The 23,684-nt window shown below is 35.7% G+C and overlaps 2 protein-coding genes and 2 long non-coding RNA genes across 4 annotated transcripts; 1 reads left to right on the top strand and 3 right to left on the bottom strand.

Moving 5' to 3' along the window:
* Positions 1-455: 455 nt before the first annotated feature.
* On the bottom strand, positions 456-5,053 carry LOC101741492 (integrator complex subunit 14). The gene is made up of 10 exons (XM_004928409.3): positions 4,666-5,053; positions 4,161-4,315; positions 3,580-3,715; positions 2,869-2,981; positions 2,524-2,716; positions 2,348-2,448; positions 2,181-2,276; positions 1,259-1,445; positions 825-976; positions 456-733 (listed from the first exon to the last, which is right to left on the bottom strand). Exons 1-10 carry the CDS (start codon positions 4,850-4,852, stop codon positions 497-499), a joined length of 1,557 nt encoding a protein of 518 aa, XP_004928466.1. The 5' UTR covers positions 4,853-5,053; the 3' UTR covers positions 456-496.
* A 428-nt stretch (positions 5,054-5,481) lies between these two features.
* On the top strand, positions 5,482-9,655 carry LOC101741253 (uncharacterized). The gene is made up of 2 exons (XM_004928408.5): positions 5,482-7,175; positions 7,761-9,655. Exons 1-2 carry the CDS (start codon positions 6,775-6,777, stop codon positions 8,251-8,253), a joined length of 894 nt encoding a protein of 297 aa, XP_004928465.2. The 5' UTR covers positions 5,482-6,774; the 3' UTR covers positions 8,254-9,655.
* LOC105842026 (uncharacterized) lies at positions 8,275-12,503 on the bottom strand. The gene is made up of 3 exons (XR_001139839.3): positions 11,489-12,503; positions 10,924-11,045; positions 8,275-8,793 (listed from the first exon to the last, which is right to left on the bottom strand). It is a non-coding gene; the product is annotated as an uncharacterized LOC105842026 (long non-coding RNA).
* A 2,441-nt stretch (positions 12,504-14,944) lies between these two features.
* Positions 14,945-16,167, bottom strand: LOC119629602 (uncharacterized). The gene is made up of 2 exons (XR_005245563.2): positions 16,004-16,167; positions 14,945-15,693 (listed from the first exon to the last, which is right to left on the bottom strand). It is a non-coding gene; the product is annotated as an uncharacterized LOC119629602 (long non-coding RNA).
* Between the last annotated feature and the right edge of the window lie 7,517 nt (positions 16,168-23,684).

A 23,684-nucleotide genomic window follows, 5' to 3' on the forward strand; every position in this document is an offset into this window, starting at 1 on the left:
CCTGTTGTTTTATATAGGTAAAGTAACCTAGATCGAAATAAATTGAAGTCGATTATGATTTGGAATAAAGTGAGATGACATAATACTAACTACCGTATCAACTAAATCTAACATGAGATGAAACGAAATAGCTTCTCATTAAATGGTGAAGGTTTACCGAGAGTTCAATGAACATTTTGTGCAACCCGAGAAGAAACGTACAACATCACACAATAAAATAAGTGTTTACCGAGAGAAAAACAGTTAAATACTTTGCAATTAGAGATACGAATATTAGCATGCCCTTAGGTGAGAATGGAATGGAAAACAAACTCACATCCGATAAATTGAATAAATCGTTTTTAGTCAAATTCTTGTTAAATGCATTCTTCCCTATTTTCTTATCCAGACGCCTAATCACTAATCAATGACCGAGGTACTACAAATCTTAGGCCCCTTTAATAAAAACAAATTAGTCGGTTTTCGACCAAAAAAAAATTTATTCTCAACTATGACATCAATGGGACATCGACGTTAACGTGATGTTAGCGGCAATTGGTTGTAAGGTGTGTTTGATATCGAAGGCTGTTCTTGGATCCCGTAGCGCAGCAATAGCATGTGCCAACTGTAATGCGCATTCAGGTGGTGCATTAGATGGCAATGCAGAACACTCCCGCTCTAATGCAGTACTCACGCACGTCAGAAGTTCAGAAAAACCGAGAGATATCGCTGAACGTCGCAGCCGATTTAGTTCCTGCAAAATAATAATTTCAATTTTACAATCACTGCAAATCAAATCATTTGGTGTGAGAGAAAGAGATCTTATAATAAAAGCCTCATCAAACCTTGTAAAGATGTTGCGTTTTATCTGGAAGTTTACGTGCATGGCGTAAAACTTTTTGTACGTCAGCAAGTAGTGCGTGCGGTCTTGCCCAAGTGCTACCAGATCCTCCACCGCCACTATAAGAGCGCCATGCTCGGACAGGAAATACTTCAGCTAAAAATAGTTTTTTGAGTTAAACTTAACAATGGATATTACTCAGACTAGATAAAGGACTAAAGTTTAAGAAATAATTTAGTTTCGAACTCAATCAGTTAATATGGTTTTTTAGTTTTTTTATTTACCTTCAAATTGTGATCACAGGGAATATTTAAGTTTATGTAAATTTAATTTATGTATGTATTATGTAGTAAACAAAACTGCGCGAAGCACAATTGGTAATTTTTAGCATCAGTATCATTAAAAGTCACAATTTAATAATGTGTTTCATGGGATTACTTGGCGCACTTCCTTCTTCAGGGGGTCCCAGTTGGTCAAGAGGGCCGAGCCAAGGTGCAGCAGAGACTCCCGGTTTCAGAACACTTAGGAGCAAGCAGGAGCGCCGTGCTCTGGATGCTTCACACCACGCGGAAAGTGTTCCCCACCATTCCGTCCCAAGCAGTATTATCGCTGACATACCTTCCACCTAAAACAATCTAATCTTGACAAACGACAATACCAATTATCTTTAAGTTCCTTCATTACTTTTTCTTCTTGAGTATCTTCATTTTTGAAGATTGTATTTAGTTTCAACACTGTTCTCTGACAAACCTTTGTACAATTCGAAGTCGTCGTGGCCTAAAGGATAAGACGTCCGGTGCATTCGTATCTAGTGACGCACCGGTGTTCGAACCCCGCAGGCGAGTACCAATTTTTCTAATAAAATACGTACTTAATATTTCCCAGATTGACTTCCACGATGAAGGAATAACATAGTGTAATTAAAAACATATCCGCAAAATTATAATTTGTGTAATTACTGGTGGTAGGGCCTCTTGTGAGTCCGCACGGGTAGGTACCACCACCCTACCTATTTCTGCCGTAAAGCAGTAATGCGTTTCAGGTTGAAGAGTGGGGCAGCCATTGTAACTATACTGAAACCTGAGAATTCATATCTGAAGGTGGATGGCGGTATTTACGTTGTAGATGTCTATGAGCTCCAGTGACCACTGGTGGGCTGTAAGCTACTTCACCTATGTCAGCAATAAACAAAAATCTCCATGCCTTTATCTTCAATATTCTTTAGTCCTTCAGGTATAGGCATGTTGGACTGTGATGCTATCGATTTGACGAACGGGTAAATCACAGACGTGATATTTTCCCTTCAATATGACTTACTATCTATCTATCTATCTTATATATAATTTTTGTTTTCATTTACCTTAAGAGCTCCATGTAGTAATACGCAAAAATTGGGAATCTTGCTGGGATCTGACATTTCTTCCTCTGTCGTAATATTTTCAGTAGTAGATCCATCCTGCAAAATAAAGCTTTAATATCTTCCTGATTGTGGTTTCAGTTATTAAAATAATTCTGATTTAAACATGCCTTAGTGGGAGTTTTAGATCCGTAGTTTTCTCTACCAGAGGTATTATTATTTATTTGGGCTTGCGGTATTACAAGATGTTTGCTTATGGCAATAGGTGTGCCTGTAAAAATATTAATGTCGAAAATTACTATATACTATTAATATTAGAGCTTCATAAAAAACTACTTCCACTTACCGAGGTCTTGTTGCTGTACAAATCCAATGATATGCAACTGATTGGATAGAGTGTATGTGGCTGTTAGGCTTTCATGCGAGACAGTTTGCGGTGCAGGGAACAACTGAACGCGGGCTTCTAGTTGACCACATTTGAGAGAACACCAGAACTCTTGGTAGTGCTGCTCACATAGACGAGTCATAGCAGCTATCACCTGAACATTAAATATACATTGAATGGTTCTCTGTGCCTCCTTTTTGGTTAGAATAAGTTAGGTTACGTTTTCATTTTCTGGATTAGTTTTGTTGCCTAAGTTAATGGTCTGAATTCATTAATTTATTAAATAGCATTAGTGTCAATACTTACACTAGACACTGAGAGTTGTTCTGGACAGTATATGGAGCCACGGGAAATAGTTCCATTGGAATTGTTTGCAGTGACAGTAGCCTGATCAATAATTTTCTGATATAAAGGCATAGCTGTAATTAATATACATTTAATTGTTATGTATTTCTTTATCCTTAATTTAGATGAGGTTGTTTTCGTCATTCATGCCAAATCTGGTGTTTTCAAAAAAAGAACAACCTCTTCGACAGAATCAATAGGATTTTTACAATGGTTGAATTTTGTGTTTTCGTTAATTGATTGATCATTTATAAGCCTTTTCATTTAATTGAGTCTTAATGTGTTAATTAGCTTACAGGTGTTATATGCGGTTACCCAATCCCATAGTAAGAATGTTAACAACAACCTTCTTTGAAACAGGACTTTGAGTTAAGACAGTTTCAAATTTATTGTATAAATACTGTCCCACAACTTAAGCTGGAATACATAACTGCTGTGTATTAAGTAATCTAGAGTTAGAAACTAAGTAAAAATAATTGAAAATAGTTGGTAGTTTGGACAAACTATATGATAAGTCTGTGTGTATTCATTTAAAGCAGCCATGAATTTCAATTTACATGATAGGATTATGTAAGATAACCATTACTTTCTCTAAAACAGAACTGAACAACATGGCTGATTAAAAAAAATGAAACCAGAGTTTTTGACGTTATGCAATTTTTTTAAATTTACCATGTTGTAAACAGGGATCATGTGGTGATACTATCGGTAATATATGTATTTTGACAGGATATAATGTAGGTAGAGGTAATGATTGAATTATTCTGTTCCTTCCAATAGCACCAACTCCACTGCTTCCATCAGTTATCTGTAGATTTAAAATAAAACTTAAATTTGTCCATTTATTTTATTATGTTTTTAACATTAAACTAATAAAATTAACTATATGGCACAAATTGCTTTGTATTGAAATGTCATATAACCAAATGGATCAAAATTCAGATCTTGATTATATATAACGATCTGAAATTTGATCTTAAAAGCGTTACTTTTTAATGTATATGCTTTTGCTTATAGGAAATATTGTTTTAATAAATTATTTTAATGGACCAAACAAATTAATTAAGTGATAAGCATTATTGAGTCTGTTTTGAGGATTTACAATTTCATGGTGAAACTAAATTATCCTGTAGCTGCTGTTGTTTTGTTGAAACTCGGAAATGATTTTTGATATGAGCAAAATGAACATGGTTTAATGCATCTTCTCATAGCTAACATAACTTACATCTATTAATGTTACAGTAAAATAATACCAAAATAATTTGTATAGGTGTTTGGTGTCCCCATTCATTCATCACGAGCTGATTCACTCCTAGTAATGCTGAGTCGATACATGTTTTGTCACCTTCTTCTATCTGCGGCAGTTTAGTTCTAATACTGTCAAAGTCTCTTGTGAATGGTACAGCAACTGTAATTTATTGAAAATTCTTTATTGAAATTTAAAAAAAATCATATATTTTTTTTTTTATATTATTAGCAACTTCAAGAAAGAAGAATAATTTAAATGGATTCTAGTTTCTAGGAGAGGAAGAGTGATGGAACACGGAAGTTAATTTGAAATGAATGAAGTTGAATTGTAAATATAGTCTAACTAAAATATGTTAGTTAAGACATGTATGCATTACGGGATAGAGGAAGAAAAAAGTATGCATATGGATTATTGTGGTTATGAATGATACGGTATGTATGTATGTTTAAAGGTTTCTGTCTTAAACTGGGACGTGTGAATGATGGTGTTGTATGAACATAAAAGCTTACCATCGTGAACTGATGAAAACGACACTAACGCAACGTACTCTAATTTGGCATGAACGCTTAAGTAATCTAAAAATGAATTTATTGCCGCGACAGCTATTGAAGATCTTGTGTGATTTTCAATTGAATCCGAACTGATGACTGGTCTTGACATCGATAAAGACACATCAAGCAAAATTATCGTTGGCATTTTCGTTTGTCGTTGTGTTTATTTAACAATCTATCCTTTTTTCATCAATATTTTCATTAGTTACATTCATTGATATATACTATACATTATAGTAATACATCAATGGTTACATTATACATTGCAATCTTGGAGGTTATGTTTTGGTGTTGTATGTTGTGATACCGTATTTAACTTTAATTGTCAAGTGTCAAATGGTTAAAATGTCAAACAAGTCATTTTTTTGTTGCAGTAATTCCTTTTTTCCAACTGGAAAGGCATAAATATCATATCATACGGCCAAATTTTATGTATGTTCTGTTTTATGAAACCTTTTTTATGAACCGAAATGAACTGAATTTCGTATTTAAGTCGTTAATAATTTGAGATGCAATTAAACGAAACTTGATTATTTGGGATGAAATATAGTCTCAGTAAAATACTGGCTATTTACTGACACTTAATGGTGGACTTTTTGGAAGATTACGAGATGCTACTTCCCGCGGCTTTGTTTCAGTGTCCCACATTTGTGCAATTTCACAGATATTAAACAGTTAATAAACCACCGCTATGACATATTTAAACCTGAAGCAATACTAAATTAACAAATTAGCTCCTTGCGTTCTCGCCAAAAAATCGTAATTTTCTTTAAAGATATTGTATTCTTCGTTCACTTAAGCAGCCAGCTACAATGAACCTTAAATTAAATTTTCCGTTTACTTCCCCATTTAATGAAGCAATCGGCTTTTAATAATTTTTTTAACGCTAGCGTTGATTGTAACTAAACCCTCGATTATTATCAGACATAATAAGCTCAATGAAATGTAAAATGGCGCAGAATGAATTAAACTTAATTTATGTGAGATCAATTTTGTTTTTTTTTAAGGTTACTGGTGACTCGAGATCTTGCCAGTTTCATCAGTACAGGTATGTGCGAGCACAGGCGTAGCCGAGAGGGGTGGAGTATGCTAACAGCTGTCCGAGCGCCCATGAAGGAGACGCATCAGCTCAAGGGCAGCTGCTTCGCGAATGTATCTACTACCGGATCGACATCGCGATTCGGTGCGGAGATCAGGAGAGAAACTCAGCAGGCTGATGTTATGGGTTTGGTTTCGTTTCAAAATATCTCAGGAGTTAGGATTTTTTTTATTGCTTAGATGGGTGGACGAGCTCACAGCCCACCTGGTGTTAAGTGGTTACCGGAGCCCATAGACATTTACAACGTAAACGCTTCACCCACCTTGAGATATAATTTTTAGAACTTATATCTACTTAACTTAAGTTAAGTAAAGTTACTAAGATACCTATGGCTGCTCCTAGTTTTACAAATGTACGACAATACAATAATTTTATAAATTTCTATCTTTTTCGTAATGTTTTAATCCGACCTAAAGATTAAGAGCGTTTAGTTACCTGTAAGAGTAATTTAAATTACTATCGCGAATGACGAATTTGTCTTTAAAAAGTGTGCTTATCTAAACAGCTATGAACTATTTGTTACATTTGGTGTTGTTCTTGTTTTTGCTATTATATTTTCAAATTACAGTAGAAAACAACGCAAGCTTCTTCGTTTTAGTTTGTAGGTATATATACAAAGGCGTGTTTATTTATTTATTTAAAGCAATACGTTTATTATTTAAAGCTGATACTATATTATACATACGGTTTAAAACTATTATTTATTCTTAAACTATTGTCGCCATACTTTTGGTGTTATCGTATCGAATGATGCTTTTTTTTTTCAAGAGATATTTTATGTAGGTAAACAAATATATATATTTTCACTCTATCCCGATTCTCGTACATTACGTAATGCACCTCTTAGGTCGAGTACGTAAATAAATTAACAAGACATGTACATGTGCTACATGTGATACAAGCTGAATTTACGTTTTCAATGATGACGCGTGCCTAATAGATTTTAAATTGAAGAATGTTCTTTTAACATGGAGGAAATTATTGATGATAATAAAGTTATTGAAAACGATAACGATTTGGAGCCTGAATATAAATATAATTTCATTAACAGACCATGGGACGATCGTTCAATAAAAAGCAAAGTTTGTCTTGTAGCTTTATTAATTGCAATATTTACAGCTACTATGGCCTGTGTCATTAATAACTTCGTAATGCATTATCGAAGCTTCAATTCTGCTACGAACTTAAACAGTGAAATAAACTGCTTTAGAATCAAATTAAATGAGTATCCATTTGTCGCAAGAATACATTCGTTATCGTCGAAGAAATTAATATGTGTCGGAGCGGTGGTTAGCCAGACTTCTGTCTTAGCAAGTGGAGTTTGCGTACAAAACGGTCCGATTTTGGCCTACATGGGAAGCAATGCTAAGTAAGTAAGAACGGATGGACAAGAGTTCTTCGATTTCTAGTATTCAGTATTTTTGATAGTATCGACGTACACTCCAAATCTGTTGTATTACATTTATCTATTAATTATTCAGGAAACCTTCTGGTATATACACTTTTTGTATCTAATCTGCTCCGGCTACGATAAGCTTGTCTAGCTAAAAACCCAAAAAGTGGTTATGAATATCTCTATTCTCCATCATCCGTCCCTAGTAGAAATATCCACGCCTATTTTTCTACGTCGTAGGTAATTTCTAATCTCTTAGAAATGCACGGGAAAATCCTTGCAAAGCAATTCCACCCTTGCCCTTTGATTATGACAGTGGGTTGTACCAATGCAATTTAGACTTCAGTCTTATGTATAAAGGTGTCAACAAAGTTCACGTTATGTTTGGGGGCTTTTGTGGTGTTTAGCATCATAATAATATGGGTTATGAATTCGTCTAAAAATCTCTGATTTGTGCGAATGAAAGCGGGGACACATTCTTGTTATCAATACAACTTGCAAGCTGCAATATATTATATTTTCATTATTTTATACCCGTACTAAAATATATATTATTTTCAGTTCTCGCTGCAAGAAAGGTTTTCTTCTGGAAATTATAGATTATGTCAAACATGATGGCATAGTATCCAAGAGGCTAGTGCTATTATCGAGCCAGGAAAATACGGCTGAATGCGCAGTACCTATTCGCATTGGATCGACTTTGGATTGGAAATCAAAGGTGCAGATTATTGGGAGGTCTTCAAACGTTGGTTGGACGTTAACCAGGCAGCTTGTCTCCCTAACTGATAAATATTTTAAGATACCGTACAAAAATGTGAACAAACATAGGATGTTTTGTACAAAACATTTGGCTAGGTGTCCAGTAAAGGCCGGTGATCTTTTGATACAGAGGGGCTTCTTGTTTGGACTTGCGACGACCAGTGTTCAAATCAAAAGAAATACTAAAGCTTGTTTTGCCAATCTAACAGCGGTAAGGGGGGAGCTGGATGATCTCAATCTGGGGATAAATTTTGAGTCAGTTGCTATAGCGAGAACTAATCTTAGTAAAACATAATTAAATAGCAATAAAAGAAGATTATTTTAAAGGATTAATAAGTTTATTCAAGTTGAAAATTTAAAGCGGTAGATACTTCAGTAATGTCTATGAAGATAAGTTCGTTTTCGACGACGTGAACGCGAAGAAACTCCTATCGATCCCAAATCCACTTCTTCTGGGCAAGTAAAGCCTTTCCAGTCTTTGGTCGAAATATAAATAACAAAAACAATAAGGAAAGTTAAAACGGTGTACAGCAACATACTGTGGCTCTGGTACACTTGCTTGATTCCGTCTGCACTAAATAATATTTTTATACTAGATTTTCCACGCATTGTAAATAATAGTTTGTTTCCGAAGTAAAGTATGGGTATAAAAATGTGCTTTCCTGAAGATTAATTGTAGGTACTATTGTTGATTCTAAAACTTTGACTATTAATTTTTGAGTTTTATTATATATCCGTAAATTTGAAGAAATATTGTAGGTAATCTTTACTTCTTGCACGTTTCAAATATAGACTTCATTTTACATATTATGTAGAATAATAAGCAAGCAGCAAACTGAAAGAAAAAGTTGTTCGTTAAAATTTATGCAGTTATATAGTTACCTATTGGTAAATTGGTGTATCGTTGAATGATTAGAGACACGCTAATGTGCAAAAATTCTACGGTATGCTTTCATTAGTTCGTGTTGGCCGATTCGTCGAGAAATTCAGTGATCAATTATATTCTTATATATTATAATATATATAAATTCTCATTCAGGCGGGGAACGAATAAATTTTAAACAAACTACCGGCATAGATATCGATATAAAAATAGGCAAAGATAGAAGTACCATTTTCTGCTCGGTTTGTCAAGTGCTTTCTTTTGTTTTTTTTAGTTTAGTAGCTATAAGCGAGTCTTAGTGTTCTTAATAAACACCAACCGGGAAATGATTAGATTTTTTATGTGATTATGGTCGATTTGTGGACGTGGTTTTAAGAGCGATTTAAAATGAGTTTTTGTCCTAATCTTACCTTAAGGCTGTGAATAGTATGTTATGATATTCTATTAAACGGTGAATAGATTTTGTGGGTTTATTTAAACTCGCAAAAATAACACTGCCACAGGCCATAGCTATTCAAAAGAGTTTATGGAAATGGACTAAATGGACGAAATGGACTAAAGTATCGAAATGAAATCGGACTAAAATAAATAAATGGTAAAAAATATTGTTAATGTTGAAATTGAGAAAGTTTTATAGTGTATTTTTATGTTTTACATTTTTTAATAACTTTTTTTTAAATTATTTTTTAATGTTTTAATAATTTTATATTTAATCATTAGATTCTATTTATATCTACTATATTGCGCTTAATTAAATTTTGTCATGTTGCTAACAGTACTTCAATAAAATATATAATAAGTTTTGTTTATTTTATGATTGGCATTTTCGTGAAGTCGAATATTTTTTAAAGTAATATTGCGTTTTTCCAAAATATAAACAGCGACATAGGAAGATTCCCTTTATTTTGCGATTACGAGCGGTTCTCTGAAAAGATAAGTATTAATAATATGTTACACTCCAAGGGCTGTTTGTTGCACGTCCTCTTTTATTGCTTTGAAAGACAGGTGAACGTGCGGCTGATTTGTAGGAAATAGTATGGTAGAAATTTGTTTTTATCAACACTATGGAATAGAAAGAAAAAACTTCTAATTGTAAGTAAAATTGGTAAACTCTGCATCGACCCTGACTGACGCTTGAATATTGTGGTGGTTAAAGATAAGACAAATCTTTTGAGCAACATTTTAATACAAAACAATTCAAAGATGTATCAAATGTTCACAGATTCGTACCGGGACCAAGGAAAAAAATCTCGAAATAAAAATAAAACCCGAAACCTCCTATGTACAGTACCCAGCAATGAATATTGTACATCGACTTTTAGCAAAGATAATCTGCTAATTTCGGCAAGCGGCACTTGTGTTGTACGAAACACTAACAGTTCGGTATGTGTTAGGACCTCTATCTCTATTCTGTTCTGTTACGTCAAAGATGCTTCTCTTCTCCTTTCCTTTTCCTTCTCCACGCTCTCTCCATCATGTAGCCTAACTAGATATAGAAGGTAGTGTTGCACGATGGGATAGCTATAGCTCCGGTAATGTAATGTAATAATTTGAATAGACTAAAAAACTAGCAGCATTTCCATCATCACATTTAATTTATCATCACACAGGTTTTTTTAATTGCCTTTAGGTATAGATGGACAAATACGGGCCTGGATTATAATTCGGTTTGTTTTAAATGTCTTTGAAATAGGTGTTGAGTGAAGCCTAAGGACTTCACACCGTGAATGCTGCCGCCTTGACACACGGGGGGGATGTATTAAATTATTGAGAAGCCGTTATCGCACCCCTCAGACTTGTAGGATCGGTATTTTTTGGCAGAAAAACCAGTACGGGGGCGGGCTTTCATTATGCCCTACAAGCAGGACAGTGCTAGGGATATAGTTAAGCCAAACGCTAAGGACTCTTTTTAAACATAAATTTTTAATGCGTTCGAAAACTAATGTGAAAAGCTGTTGATTCCAGAACAGATAAGTTGCAAAATGATCTCGTATTGTTTATTCGGGCATCTCTGGAAATTAATGCACTACAGAAAAATCTGAATTAGTGTAATGGAATCAAGAAACACTTATTACTTTTTACCTATGGCTTTGGTTATTTATCCGACGGAGAGTTGCCTTCGATCAATAACAATGAAATAGATGTTGTTGAAAGATGTGCGTATTTTAGTATTTATGTGCACATATATTTTGTTTTCAATTGGTCTGAAATAAAGATTTTAAGACTGCGTTAGCACTAATTATTGCAAGGTTCCCGTAGAAACGAGCGATGTCAATGTGCGTCCCGAATTACAATAACCCATTAAGAGCTCGTCACACACATGATTGGACAGCACGAGCAAGGCCGTGATTTTCCAGACAGTTGCTAAAGCCTATCCACCAGAATAGAGGACACCAAAAACATGACGTTTACAATTAAAATGTAAATTTGTCTATGCCCTGCCAGTCGCTAGGCTCATGCGATGACCCGCGTCGTAATGCTTTTATCTACGATCTGCGTCGCAATTACTTCGTTGATTGACATCCCATTCGATAAGATTTCGCCATCATTTTTCATGTTTATAATTATTATCTCGTAAAAGCGGCTACAAAAGACACTCAAATATCTTTTGAAAATTAAATATTTGAAGTTTTAATGAAACACTTACTTTGCTTAAAGCTTGTGATATGATTACGAAGAGAACGAAGATTGTTCAAAATTTGTAAACGTGATACGAGCTTCAAATTAAGTAATAAATTTCCATTAGATAATTTCGTATATCTGACATCTTAAATTGTTTACATTGAATATTAATAATACATGGACCACTATGAATATTTTGACTAATAATTTTTTTTTTGATAATTATAAATGAAGAAGTTTAAGTGTATAATCTATGAAGAAGTGTGTCTGGTTTGACGTAGTGTCTAGTGACATATGTATATTAGTCACTGAAGTATGAATACTATATAGGTCTATGATATTAGTGTACAATCTATGAACGCGACATAAAAAATTGACATATATTTATTGTCGATGCTATACATATAGTCTACATATTAACTACTGATTAACATATTTTCATTAAGTTTCCAATTGTAAACTATATTTTGTAGTTCTAACTATTGAAGTACCTAAAAGTAATTTAAGACGTTACAATTTTTTTTTTATTGCCCTTGTATGCAGACGAACGTACGACCCACCTGATGGTGAGTGGTTACAGTCACCCAAGGACCTCAGCAATGCCAGGGGCAGAGCCAAGTCGCTGTCTACAAAGACTGATACACGTACTTCACAATTCCGCTTTGTTTCAAGAAGGTTCTTAATTACATCTATAGTCGGACGAGCTCACAGCACACCTGATGTTATTGGATTACCAGAACCCCTTAGACATCACAATCCGAATGCCGTCATCGACCTTGAGACATGAAATATAAGTTTTATTTGTATAAAGGCGGACTCACACTTTAAAATGGAATACATGACTTGCTCAACGCAGAAATAGGCTGGTTTATGGAAGCTACCCTTTCAGGATTTGAATACTGCCCAGAACTTCATTAATCGTACATTCACGTTGTGATATTTATGGGGGCTCTCGTAAATATAAGATGGCCGGTGAACTTGTTTGCCGATCTTAGATTAGAAGAAGATTAAGAAGTTAGTTAAATTAATAAAAGACATTTCAACCTGAATGTTTTTCATTTCTTTCCGACATGTTTAATCTCCTTGTAAAAAAGAGGGTAAGTCATAACTGATCGGTATGGTTAGTCTGGTTTCTGTCAATTTCTCAATGTCAATGATCTGTTACAAAGTGAAAAATGTGTGCGAGCAAGTTGTAGCACCTGCTGCCTTGACTTGCCGGATAAGATTATTTATACAGTAATACGCTCGAATTTAGGATTGAATAAGTTTAATTTGCTATTTGTATATAATCATCATCATTATCCTACCCTTCTCCCAGTTACCTGGGGTCGGCGCAACATTTTTTCTCCTTCCATACTCTTCTATCATATACCATTTCTTCGCTCACTCCCCTTTTACCCATATCGTCTTTTTTGTATATAATAATCAAAGACTTTAAATTATTTATTTATTATATTTTAGTATATTTAGGTGGATGAGGAGGGCCGAAGACCGGGTTCAGTGGTGTGGATTGGGAGAGACCTATGTCCAGCGTGGACGACTGTGGGCGTGACGATGATGATAATGATAACGATTATGACGTATATTTGTTTAATAATCAATCTATCTATAGCTCTATAATAGATTTCTGCATAATAATCTATATCGGTTTAAAATACAATTCGAAATTTTGCTTTGCCTTTGAGAGTATGTGACCAAGATTGAAAACAATAAATAAAAACGTAAAAGTGGGAAAACAAATTAATCAAATAACACACCTTTTTTATTCTAAGTGGGTGTACGAGCTCACGTCCCACCTGGTGTTAAGTGGTTACTGGAGCCCATAGACATCTACAATGTAAATGCCGCCACCCACCTTGAGACATGAGTTTTAAGATCTCAGTATAGATACAAGGGCTGCCCCGCCCTTCAAACCGAAACGCATTACTGTTTCACGGCAGAAATAGGAGGGGTGGTCCCGCTCCTCCCCACGACCTCTCACAGCTGGAGTCCCGCTAGGCTCTGTCCTCTCACCCCTCCTATTTAGCTTATTCTTCAACGATATTCCCCGGTCGCCGCCGACCCATTTAGCTTTATTCGCCGACGACACGACTGTTTACTATTCCAGTAGAAATAAGTCCCTAATCGCGAAGAAGCTTCAGAGCGTAGCCCTATCCCTAGGACAGTGGTTCCGAAAATGGCGCATAGACATCAACCCAGCGAAAAGTACTGCGGTGCTATTTCAGAGGGGAAGCTCCACACGGATTTCCTCCCGGATTAGGAGGACGACTCTCACACCCCCGATTACTCTCTTTAGACAACCCATACCCTGGGCCAGAAAGGTCAAGTACCTGGGCGTTACCCTGGATGCATCGATGACATTCCGCCCGCATATAAAATCAGTCCGTGACCGAGCTGCGTTTATTCTTGGTAGACTCTACCCCATGATCTGTAAGCGGAGTAAAATGTCCCTTCGGAACAAGGTGACACTTTACAAAACTTGCACAAGGGTAATGACTTACGCAAGTGTGGTGGTCGCTCACGCGGCCCGCACACACATAGACACCCTCCAATCTCTACAATCCCGCTTTTGCAGGTTAGCCGTCGGAACTCCGTGGTTCGTGAGGAACGTTGATCTACACGACGACCTGGGCCTCGAATCTATCCAGAAATACATGAAGTCAGCGTCGGAACGGTACTTCGATAAGGTATGCGTCATGATAATCGCCTTATGGTTGCCGCCACTGACTACTCCCTGAATCCTGATCAGACAGGAGCTGGTCACCGTCGACGCCCTAGACACGTCCTTACGGATCCATCAGATCCAATAAGCTTTGCATTAGACGCCTTCAGCTCTAACACTAGGAGCAGGCTTAGGGACCTCGGTAACCGTACTCGTCGAACTCGACAAAGAGTTCGCCGTGCAACCTAACCCATGAATCAGCTCGCTGAGTTTCTCGCCGGATCTTCTCAGCGGGTCGCGATTCCGATCCGGTAGTAGATTCATTCGCGAAGCAGCTACTCTTGAGCTGTTAGGTCTCCTTCAGAGGCACTCGGGTAGCTATTAGCAAATCCCACCCCTCCTGGCTGAGCCTTTGCTCGCCCACCTGTCCTGGTGAAACTGGAAAGGCCTCCGGGCCACCAGTAATACTTCAACCATAAAAAAAAAAGAGGGGTGGTGGTATCTACCGGTGCGGACTGACAAGAGGTCCTGCCACCAGTAATTACGCAAATTATAATTTTGTGGGTTTGATTCTTATTGCACGATGTTGTTCTTTCACCGTGGAAGTCAATCGTGAACATTTGCTATTAAGTACGTATTTCATTAGAAAAATTGGTACCCGCCTGCGAATTCGAACACCGGTGCATCGCTATTCTAGATACGAATGCCCTGGACGTCTTATCCTTTAGGCCACGACGACTTCAAAATTACTATTAAGTAAGTAGGGGAAAGTGGGGGATATATGAACACCTAAGGGAAAACTTAAATAAAACAATGGAATTTAATCACAGATTTTTGAATTTTTTTTTATAATAAAGTTTACTTATCTGTCTAACTTATTCACTAATCATCATTTATATTTTTTTAATAAATTGCAACAATATGAAAGAAAAACAAAACCCTTAGTGTTCGGCTTTGCCCGACATCAGTCGGGTAAATACGAACACCAAGTGGGGTGATTACGAACCAACATTATTAACGACATAGATCACATTTAAAACCCAACGATGTTGACTGTCCGTCAGTACAACTCTCGTGAGCCCATTTTTGGCACACATAGCACACAATCTAGTCTTCAACGGGAGGGTCAATATATTTATCTCTACAAAAAATACAAAAGTAGTCTTTATTTTCTTTTTCGCCTTTTTCTTTTTTTTTCGTATTTTGACTAGAGTCACTAAAGTCTTTTTTTATATTGTTCAAATTCTTTAATAATATTTCATACTTCTTGTTTGAAGGTGTTCTCTCATTACATTTCAGTCTTTTTATTTGGGTTCCTTTTTTGCCATCTTTCCGTTTTCTTCTTGATTTCTTACGTTTCCTGATCGTCTGTAAATAAAGGTTTTCATCCAACCATGGCTGTATTAACACTTCCTTCATTAGATGGTCAAAATTAGTGGTTTTTGGAACATTATATGTTTCTGCTGCTTTACGCGGGGAGAGTTTTTGGTTTTAACATCGTCTATAGCCTTTTTGAGATCTTCTAAACTATACTTCAGTTCGGTCTTTCTTTTGTAAGTACAAGGCATCTGTAATAATATTTAAAAAAAAGTTGAACGGGGTACTAATAAACGGGAGTGGGGTAACGGCGAATGTTCGAGATTGCCCGACATGGAGTGTTCGTCTTTACCCCGCGGAATCGAAAATAATTAAAGGTCAAAAAACAATTTTGGTTAAATTTATTTTGCCTACTACATTATTATCATTTAGCTGAGTAATATGTGATTATTCCACTATGTAAAAGCTGATTTATTATTGTATATAGAAATAAAGTTACATCAACTTGAATTTACCAAAAAAATTACATCTAAAACATACAAAATATTGAAAAATGCATACCTTTTTAAGTACGTGTGTCCGCGTCTCCCGTGTTATTGACTGGCATCAGTGGTGGCGCGATCTCCGAAATGGCGGCAAATAAAATTAGGATATATCTTTCTAACATATTAGAACCATTGAATTCGGCATTACCCAGCGTTCGCGTTTCCCCCACTTTCCCCTACTTTAGTTATTTAATTTTTAATGATTTTATTAAGTTTTATTAACATTTAGGCACATTTAAAGTATTTGGTCTTCTTACAATAACTTACATAGTTACATTAAGCACTGCAGCTTACCTGTTATGACCAATTTATTAACCTTTATGTGCTCGACGGCTGTCTAGAAAAGATCTCTTTTAACGATAAGACTGTCTATTGTGTTTGTTTCTGAATCAATTTAAATTACTTTTGTAACTTGTGTATGTGTGTGTGTGTAACAAATAACTTAAATTTATATTTTACTGTGCTTATCTACATACTTTACAAATAAAATTAAGAGGTATAATAACTCTTTCTTGATATCCGAAATACACTTCTATATTTAATATCAAATGTATGTACATTTTTATATAATAATATATTCAAGTGAAGAAAGAAGATGAAACAGTATATTTTAAAAAGACAAATTGAATATTCTACATTCACATGAGAAATGTGTACACGAAAAAGAAAGACATTCAATTCAAATTTTGATGTCTGCTGTACAGACGCAAAATAATTTAAGAAAATATCATTTTCATTTCAATCATAAAATTTTCATTTATCACACGAGATAACAAACACAGCTAATCATCATAAGCATCTCATTCGCTGCAAACTGAATTGGAGATAAATTCCCTTGGAAATTATTATATTAATTCAATGAATTCATCACATTTTATTCAGGTTAACTTTTAGGTACTATAAGTTTTACTATCACTAAGTATTAGTTAAGTTTAATTATAGTATGTATATATATTTTACATTTAGTTACTTCGTTTTCCTTGTGCCGCGAGTCTGAATTACTATATCATGACCTCACTTTTTTATTTTTTTATTGCTTAACTGTATGGACGAGCTCACAGCCCACCTGGTGTTAAGTGGTTACTGGAGCCCATAGACATCTACAGCGTAAATGCGCCACCTACCTCGAGATATAAGTTCTAAGGTCGCAGTATAGTTACAACGGCTACCCAACCCTTCGAACCGAAAGGCATTACTGCTTTACGGCGGAAATAGGCGGGGTGGTGGTACCTACCCGTGCGGACTCACAAGAGGTCCTACCACCAGTGATTACGCAAATTATAATTTTGCGGGTTTGATTTTTATTACACGATGTTATTCCTTCACCGTGGAAGTCAATAGTGAACATTTGGTGAGTACGTATTTCATTAGAAAAATTGGTACCCGCCTGCGGGGTTCGAACACCGGTGCATCATCGCTAGATACGAATGCACCGGACGTCTTATCCTTTAAGCCACGACCACTTCGTTATGTGATCATGTTGTGGTGATGTCATGATATGGATGTGTGGTGGCATGTGGAAGAGAGTTTTTCGATTTAAATTATATACCAGCATATCGAGCGACAAATAAAGTATTCTATAACAAATAAACATATATAGATTTTGATGTATTTTCGATAGCTGTTAATAAGAAAGCAAGAATAATCTACAAAATTAGTGTCGAATTAAACAACCACAAAATTTAAAGTGAATCTAAGCTTTCATATATACATATAAATGTGTACATCGTTATGTAAAATTCTAATTTGGAGGTAAAATAAATTAAGAGGATTATTATAATCCAGAGAAAGGTCTAATGCAAATAGCAGCTGATTCGCGACGAACGTTAACTTTTGTGCTTATTATTCATTAGTATTAAAGTAATGAAAAATTGCTCGTACCAGACTTTACATCTCATTTGGACGTTTTAATCAAAACGAAACATGGAGTATAAATTACTTTAATTTATTTTGTTACCAAAAAGCTTAAGCACGCCATTAGATATTGTTTAATTAAGAAAGCTGAATATTTCACTAGAGCCTTTACAATATGTGTAAAGTTTATCTAAGTATTCGATCGCCACGTTGGGGTTAATTTATGATTTTATACGAGCACCTACACGTAAGTAATCTCTTTGTAAGTAGTTATAGAAATATCTAAGCATATATAGATACTAGCGGCCCGCCCTCGCTTTGCTTCGGAAACATTAAATTTTATTATTGATAGGCGAAGCCCGCCATGTTGCGCGCGGTACGACAATAATTGCGGGTGACGCCGCGGGGCGAAACTAGTCTTAAAAAGGTAGCCTAAGTTACTCTTTATATCATCAGCTACCTATTAGCGAAAGTCTCATCAAAATCGGTCCAGCCGTTCCAGAGATTAGCCGGAACAAACAGACAGACAGACAAAAATTGTAATAAATGTTATTTTGGTGTATGTACCGTGTAATAATCATAATATGCATGTAGCAAAAAGCGCTTATTTCAATAGTACAAACAGACACTCTCATTTTATTTATATGTATAGATTATGAATGAACGCCGTCCACCTTGTGACATGAGGTCGAACTGTCTATAGGATTACGGTTGTCGCACTCTTAAAATTCGAACATATTACTGCCTCTCGACTGAAATAAGCAAAACCATAGTACTCAACTGTGTGGGTTTTTTTTTTTTCCCTACCTATGCGAGGCTATTTCAGCTTCGCCATAATGTGTAGGTGAGCTCACGGGGTTTAAGCCGGGAGTGTTGCTAACACTGGCCCCAGTAAGAGCAGTGCTTGGCAGAATCAACCACCGGATCGGAAACGCGACCCACTGAGAAGACCCGGCGAGAAACTCAGGGGGCTGTGTCTATGGGAGGGCTCATAATACGCTTTACCAATAATAATTTAATTCTTGGTTACCCTGACTACTATGCCACGACTTTCTAAATCGACTCCCATTCGTTGGTTTAAGCTTCGTTAAAGGGTTTTTGGTGGTCAGGTTCAATATGTACACTTTTTTTTTATTGATGGTGAGTGGTTACCGTCGCCCATGGACTTCAGCAATGCCAGGGGCAGAGCCAAGCCGCTGCCTACCGCTTAATACTCTCCACAAGCCTCGTTTGAAGAAGGACATGTCATAGCGCTCGGGAGACACCGGTTCTTGTTTCGTATGAGTTTTTCCAAGAATCATAACGCCGGCGTCATTCCGAATGCTCGTTGAATGTATAAATATAATTTAATTGTAAAATTTTACGTGTGATCTTATTATTTTGTTTCTGATAGTTCAATTTCGGCTACGATCTCGTAACGTCCTGTTTAAAAGTAGAAAAGGAAATTTCCATACACTTTAATGGCGATAGCTGTAGGATAATCATGACATAAAGAAAGATCAATGCTAACGACATTTTCATATTGATGAGAGTCAGGTCTCAATAAAAATATTAATTGCTTTTGTTTTTTGACTCGTAAACCAGATTATTATGAATATTTAATGTGTGTCTTCATTCGTTTTCTAGACAAATACATGTATATGGATTTGCTTGTTTTTAAGAAGCTTTTATTATTATTTTTATTTATTATTTACGTCCCACCTGATGTTAAGTGGTTACCAGAGATCATAGACATCTACAATCACCACCAAAAATGCCACCACCTACCTTGGGATATGAGTTCTAAGGTCTCAGTTTTTACAACAGCTGCCCCACCCTTTAAACCAAAACCATTCCTGTTTCACGGCAGAAATAGGCAGGTTGGTGGTACCTTTTTTTTTTTTTTTTTTTTTATTGCCTTTGTAGGCAGACGGGCATACGGCCCACCTGATGGTGAGTGGTTACCGTCGCCCATGGACTTCAGCAATGCCAGGGGCAGAGCCAAGCCGCTGCCTACCGCTTAATACTCTCCATAAGCCTTGTTTGAAGAAGGACATGTCATAGCGCTCGGGAAACACCGTGGAGGGGAGCTCATTCCATAGCCGGATGGTACGTGGCAAAAAAGATCTCTGGAAACGCACTGTGGATGACCGCAGTGGCTCCAGGTAGTATGGATGAACTCTACTCCGGTGGCGGGCGGTGCGATGGTAAAAACGAGATGCTGGTATCATCTCGAACAATTCCTCAGAGCACTCCCCATGGAACATACGGTACAAAATACAGAGGGAACCGAAGTCCCTCCGCAGACCCAGAGGCTCCAACCTACCCATGCGGATTCACAAGACATCCGTCCAGCACCAGTAAAAAATTATGAACAGTATTAAATTGGTATGTATGTTTGTTTGTTTATAATGGAATCTTTGAACGTGATTTTCACCGATTTCATAACGTCTGATTTACTTAAAAAATTCCACACACATTAAGAGCCGATGACAATACAGCAATTTTATAAATTCGCTCTTACCTTACCAGTTTCAATAGGATAAAAAAAAGATTAAATAGATCAGTTTAGTATTTAAGGCTCTTTTCTTAATTTTTTACACTACATACACATATTTTATCAAGTCTTACTATTTATTAATTATAATGTTTTATGTTTTATTTATCTCGGCCAAATTTATTATAGCGCAAAAATTTAAAAGACAAGCCGTACACATCAGGAGGTCTTATTTCAACATGGGTGCTGTCATGTGAGACATGCGATCTTATTGCTGAAAGCGATTTTTCCAGGCAACCGTTTTCCCTAGAGAGATTCTTTTTTCAGCTACTTGAATGAAGTAAACTTAATTAAATAAATAAATAAATAAATATTTACTAACAATCACGTCACGTTAACTGGTCCCGTGATAAGTTCGTAAAGAACTTGTGTTACAGGTACCAGATAATGGAAATAAATGTAAGATTTTTATTATACACATACATATATTTAATATACATCCATAACCCTGGAAAAGACATTTATATTTATCATACAAATATCTTCCCTTGGCGGGATTCGAACCCGCAACCCCCTTGTGTAGTGACCATGTCACTTACCACTACACCAGACGGCCGTTAAAGATACATTAGGTAAAAACATACAGATCTATATGTATACTTAGAGAAATAGGTGCTTGCCTGCGGGCTTTGAACAGCGGCATTGTCACATCGCTCCATACGAACACACTGAGTGTCCTTTAGATCACAACGACTCCAAGGATTTGTGCCAATTTTGTCACAATTAGTTCAGGAACGACTGCCTCTGTGATCGAAACTTTCTTGACTAGTCCATACGCTGCGCTATTTCCACGAGAACTCTTCGGTGTCTTGAAATGTAATATCAATTGATCATCATCACTTGATGATACTAAAAATATTAGACTTGAACTATTTTAATTCCAGTACTATTACTGGGGCCGTTTAAGACTTACAATACTATTCTAACAGCTAATTTGTTTGTTTATTTTTGGGATCTGAACCGACGTCTGGCTTAACGTCTCCTCCAATCCTATGCTCATTTTTTTTTTTTTCCAATTTCATCTAATCCCTATCTTCCCTGTTAATCCACGTCATGTATGTTTCGACCGACCAATATGTCGTTTTCAAAGTGATATTCGGTAATTGAAACTGATTTCTCAATGTTTAAATATTCAACAAGATAACATCTCTCTCTCCAACAACTAAAAATATCTACTAAATTAAGTTATTTAACGTTTGATTTTTAATTGCATATTTAAGCATCACTAAGATAAAACTTAACATGTGCGAGCGAAACCTTGAAGGGTCATTGTCAACGTTTTTGATCGATATTTTGCCTAGTACATACTATTTATGTTACGTTTTTACGTCTATTACGTAGTGTTCGTGTGAATCTATTTGGGTTTTATCTTCAGTCGTCCTTCCAACATTACCTCAATTTTTAGGCTATTTTCTTTCGCGTTTTTATTGTCATGGTATTGGTAGTAGTTAGTGCAAATGTCGACAAATAAATCACTTGAGTCTTCTGTAACCACGAAAACTGAAACCTCAGAAATAACGTAATGACTATAAATGATGCGAGATTAAATCCTGAAAGTAGTTTCATTTAATCATGGAGGGTCCACGACTCGCTATTCACAAAGTTATGAATAAATAGAAACTAACCACCATCTAATTTTCAATTTAATAATACATGTATATTTTTTCATTATTATGAAATTCATTTCATTATTAATCAATATTTCATTATTATCGGATGAAAGGCGATTGCATGCAGTAGAGATGCGAATGTTCCGATGGATGTGTGGAGTAACGAGAATGGATAGAATACGGAATGAATATGTTAGAGGAAGTCTGAAAGTGGCATCTGTGACAGAGAAGCTGAGAAGTGCGCGTTTGGGATGGTTTGGACATGTGATGAGACGAGATGAAAATGAGGTTGGTAAGAAAATGTTAACTATGAATGTGGAAGGATATAGAGGAAGAGTAGTAGACCTAAGAAGAAATGGATGGATTGCGTGAAAGACGATATGGGTAAGTGGGAAGTGAGCGAAGAAATGTTATATGATAGAAGAGTATGCAAGGAGAAAACATGCGCCGACCCCAGGTAACTGGGAGAAGGGGCGGATAATGATGATTTTTTCATTATTATTTAATTTATTTATTCATGTTTCTTTACTCACAGAAAGAACTAATGGTATCTCGAGGTCTGATAGTATGTATGAGTTTTCATCTCAATTAGAGGATCCGTGATGTTCGATAGAAATGTCGGAAAAATAATTTGTAATAAATAAACGCGAGATTAAAAACCGTACAAAATGTTTTAACGATGAAATGTGTCTATTTGTTGAAACGGCTCGCTAGCCACAATTCGTGCCTTACCGATACTATGAGAGAAATATTCCCAACGGTGCCAACGACGAACGTATAAAGTTTCCACTGATCTCTGAACGCAGGCAATACACTAACAAACAAATAGATCAGGAGGCCTATACGAGTATAAAATATTATATATTAGTTTTTATAATGCATTGTAATTTGAATACCAAAAGTCTTTGATTTCAATATACCTACATTTTAAATTCATACATGATAATTTGAAATTTAACGTATTAGTAATTTAAATTTAAATTTTATTAATCTTAATTGTTCATATATTCGTAGAACTATATTGTTACGCCGGTATCAGTAAAAAAGGATATAAAAAAAACAGAATATTCTCGAATTTTACACCTATAACGAGTGTGTTCCAATGTTCTAGTTTTATCGAGAATATTCTGGGAAGACTTAGCCGAAAGAACTTTAAAAAAGTGATAAGAAAAGAGACTCAAGAGAGCAAAAAGTAAATTGTGATAGTGAAGTCTACCTTAATTGTCATATACACTAAATACATTTTTTTAAATGGGTATTTTGGTCTTTAATAGTTTTTATTCACGTTTTTACATCTGCAAAAATATTGCAAAATTTATCTATTTACGGCTAAAAGTGTTTGAATAAAATGTTTCAGACATAAGGATTCGACGAAATCATGAGGTTTTCACCATCTTTTCCATTAGGCAAAGGAACCCTAAAAGAAAAACATATAAAGTTCAATAAAGTTGTATTTAATCCAATAAAACCCGTACAATTAAGTTTAGCTTTACGAATGCTGTCAATTTCAAAGAGCGAACGCTCTACAACAGGTAATAAAGTTGAATACCAGTATTTATAATTTGGCTGAACTAAGCTTTCTCTTTCGTTTTAATAGAAGCTTATGTTTGTAAGAGCGAGATAAAACAAAATCATTCTTGTAACGTTTTATGAATGCAATTCGAATTACTGAAGCCTTTCGTTCGTGTTACTTTAAT

The sequence above is a fragment of the Bombyx mori genome, chromosome 15 (assembly GCF_030269925.1).
Source record: "Bombyx mori chromosome 15, ASM3026992v2".
NCBI classification, from domain to species: domain Eukaryota; kingdom Metazoa; phylum Arthropoda; class Insecta; order Lepidoptera; family Bombycidae; genus Bombyx; species Bombyx mori.

What these genes read in the sequence shown, in the direction of transcription:
- LOC101741492 (XM_004928409.3), bottom strand. Translation starts at nt 4,852, where the DNA reads ATGCCAACGATAATTTTGCTTGATGTGTCTTTATCGATGTCAAGACCA. An exon ending in GTTTTCATCAGTTCACGATG is followed by an intron (nt 4,316 to 4,665) that starts GTAAGCTTTTAT and finishes AATAAATTACAG; the next exon opens with TTGCTGTACCATTCACAAGA. An exon ending in TGAAGAAGGAAGTGCGCCAA is followed by an intron (nt 977 to 1,258) that starts GTAATCCCATGA and finishes AACTATTTTTAG; the next exon opens with CTGAAGTATTTCCTGTCCGA.
- LOC101741253 (XM_004928408.5), top strand. Translation starts at nt 6,775, where the DNA reads ATGGAGGAAATTATTGATGATAATAAAGTTATTGAAAACGATAACGAT. An exon ending in TACATGGGAAGCAATGCTAA is followed by an intron (nt 7,176 to 7,760) that starts GTAAGTAAGAAC and finishes TATTATTTTCAG; the next exon opens with TTCTCGCTGCAAGAAAGGTT.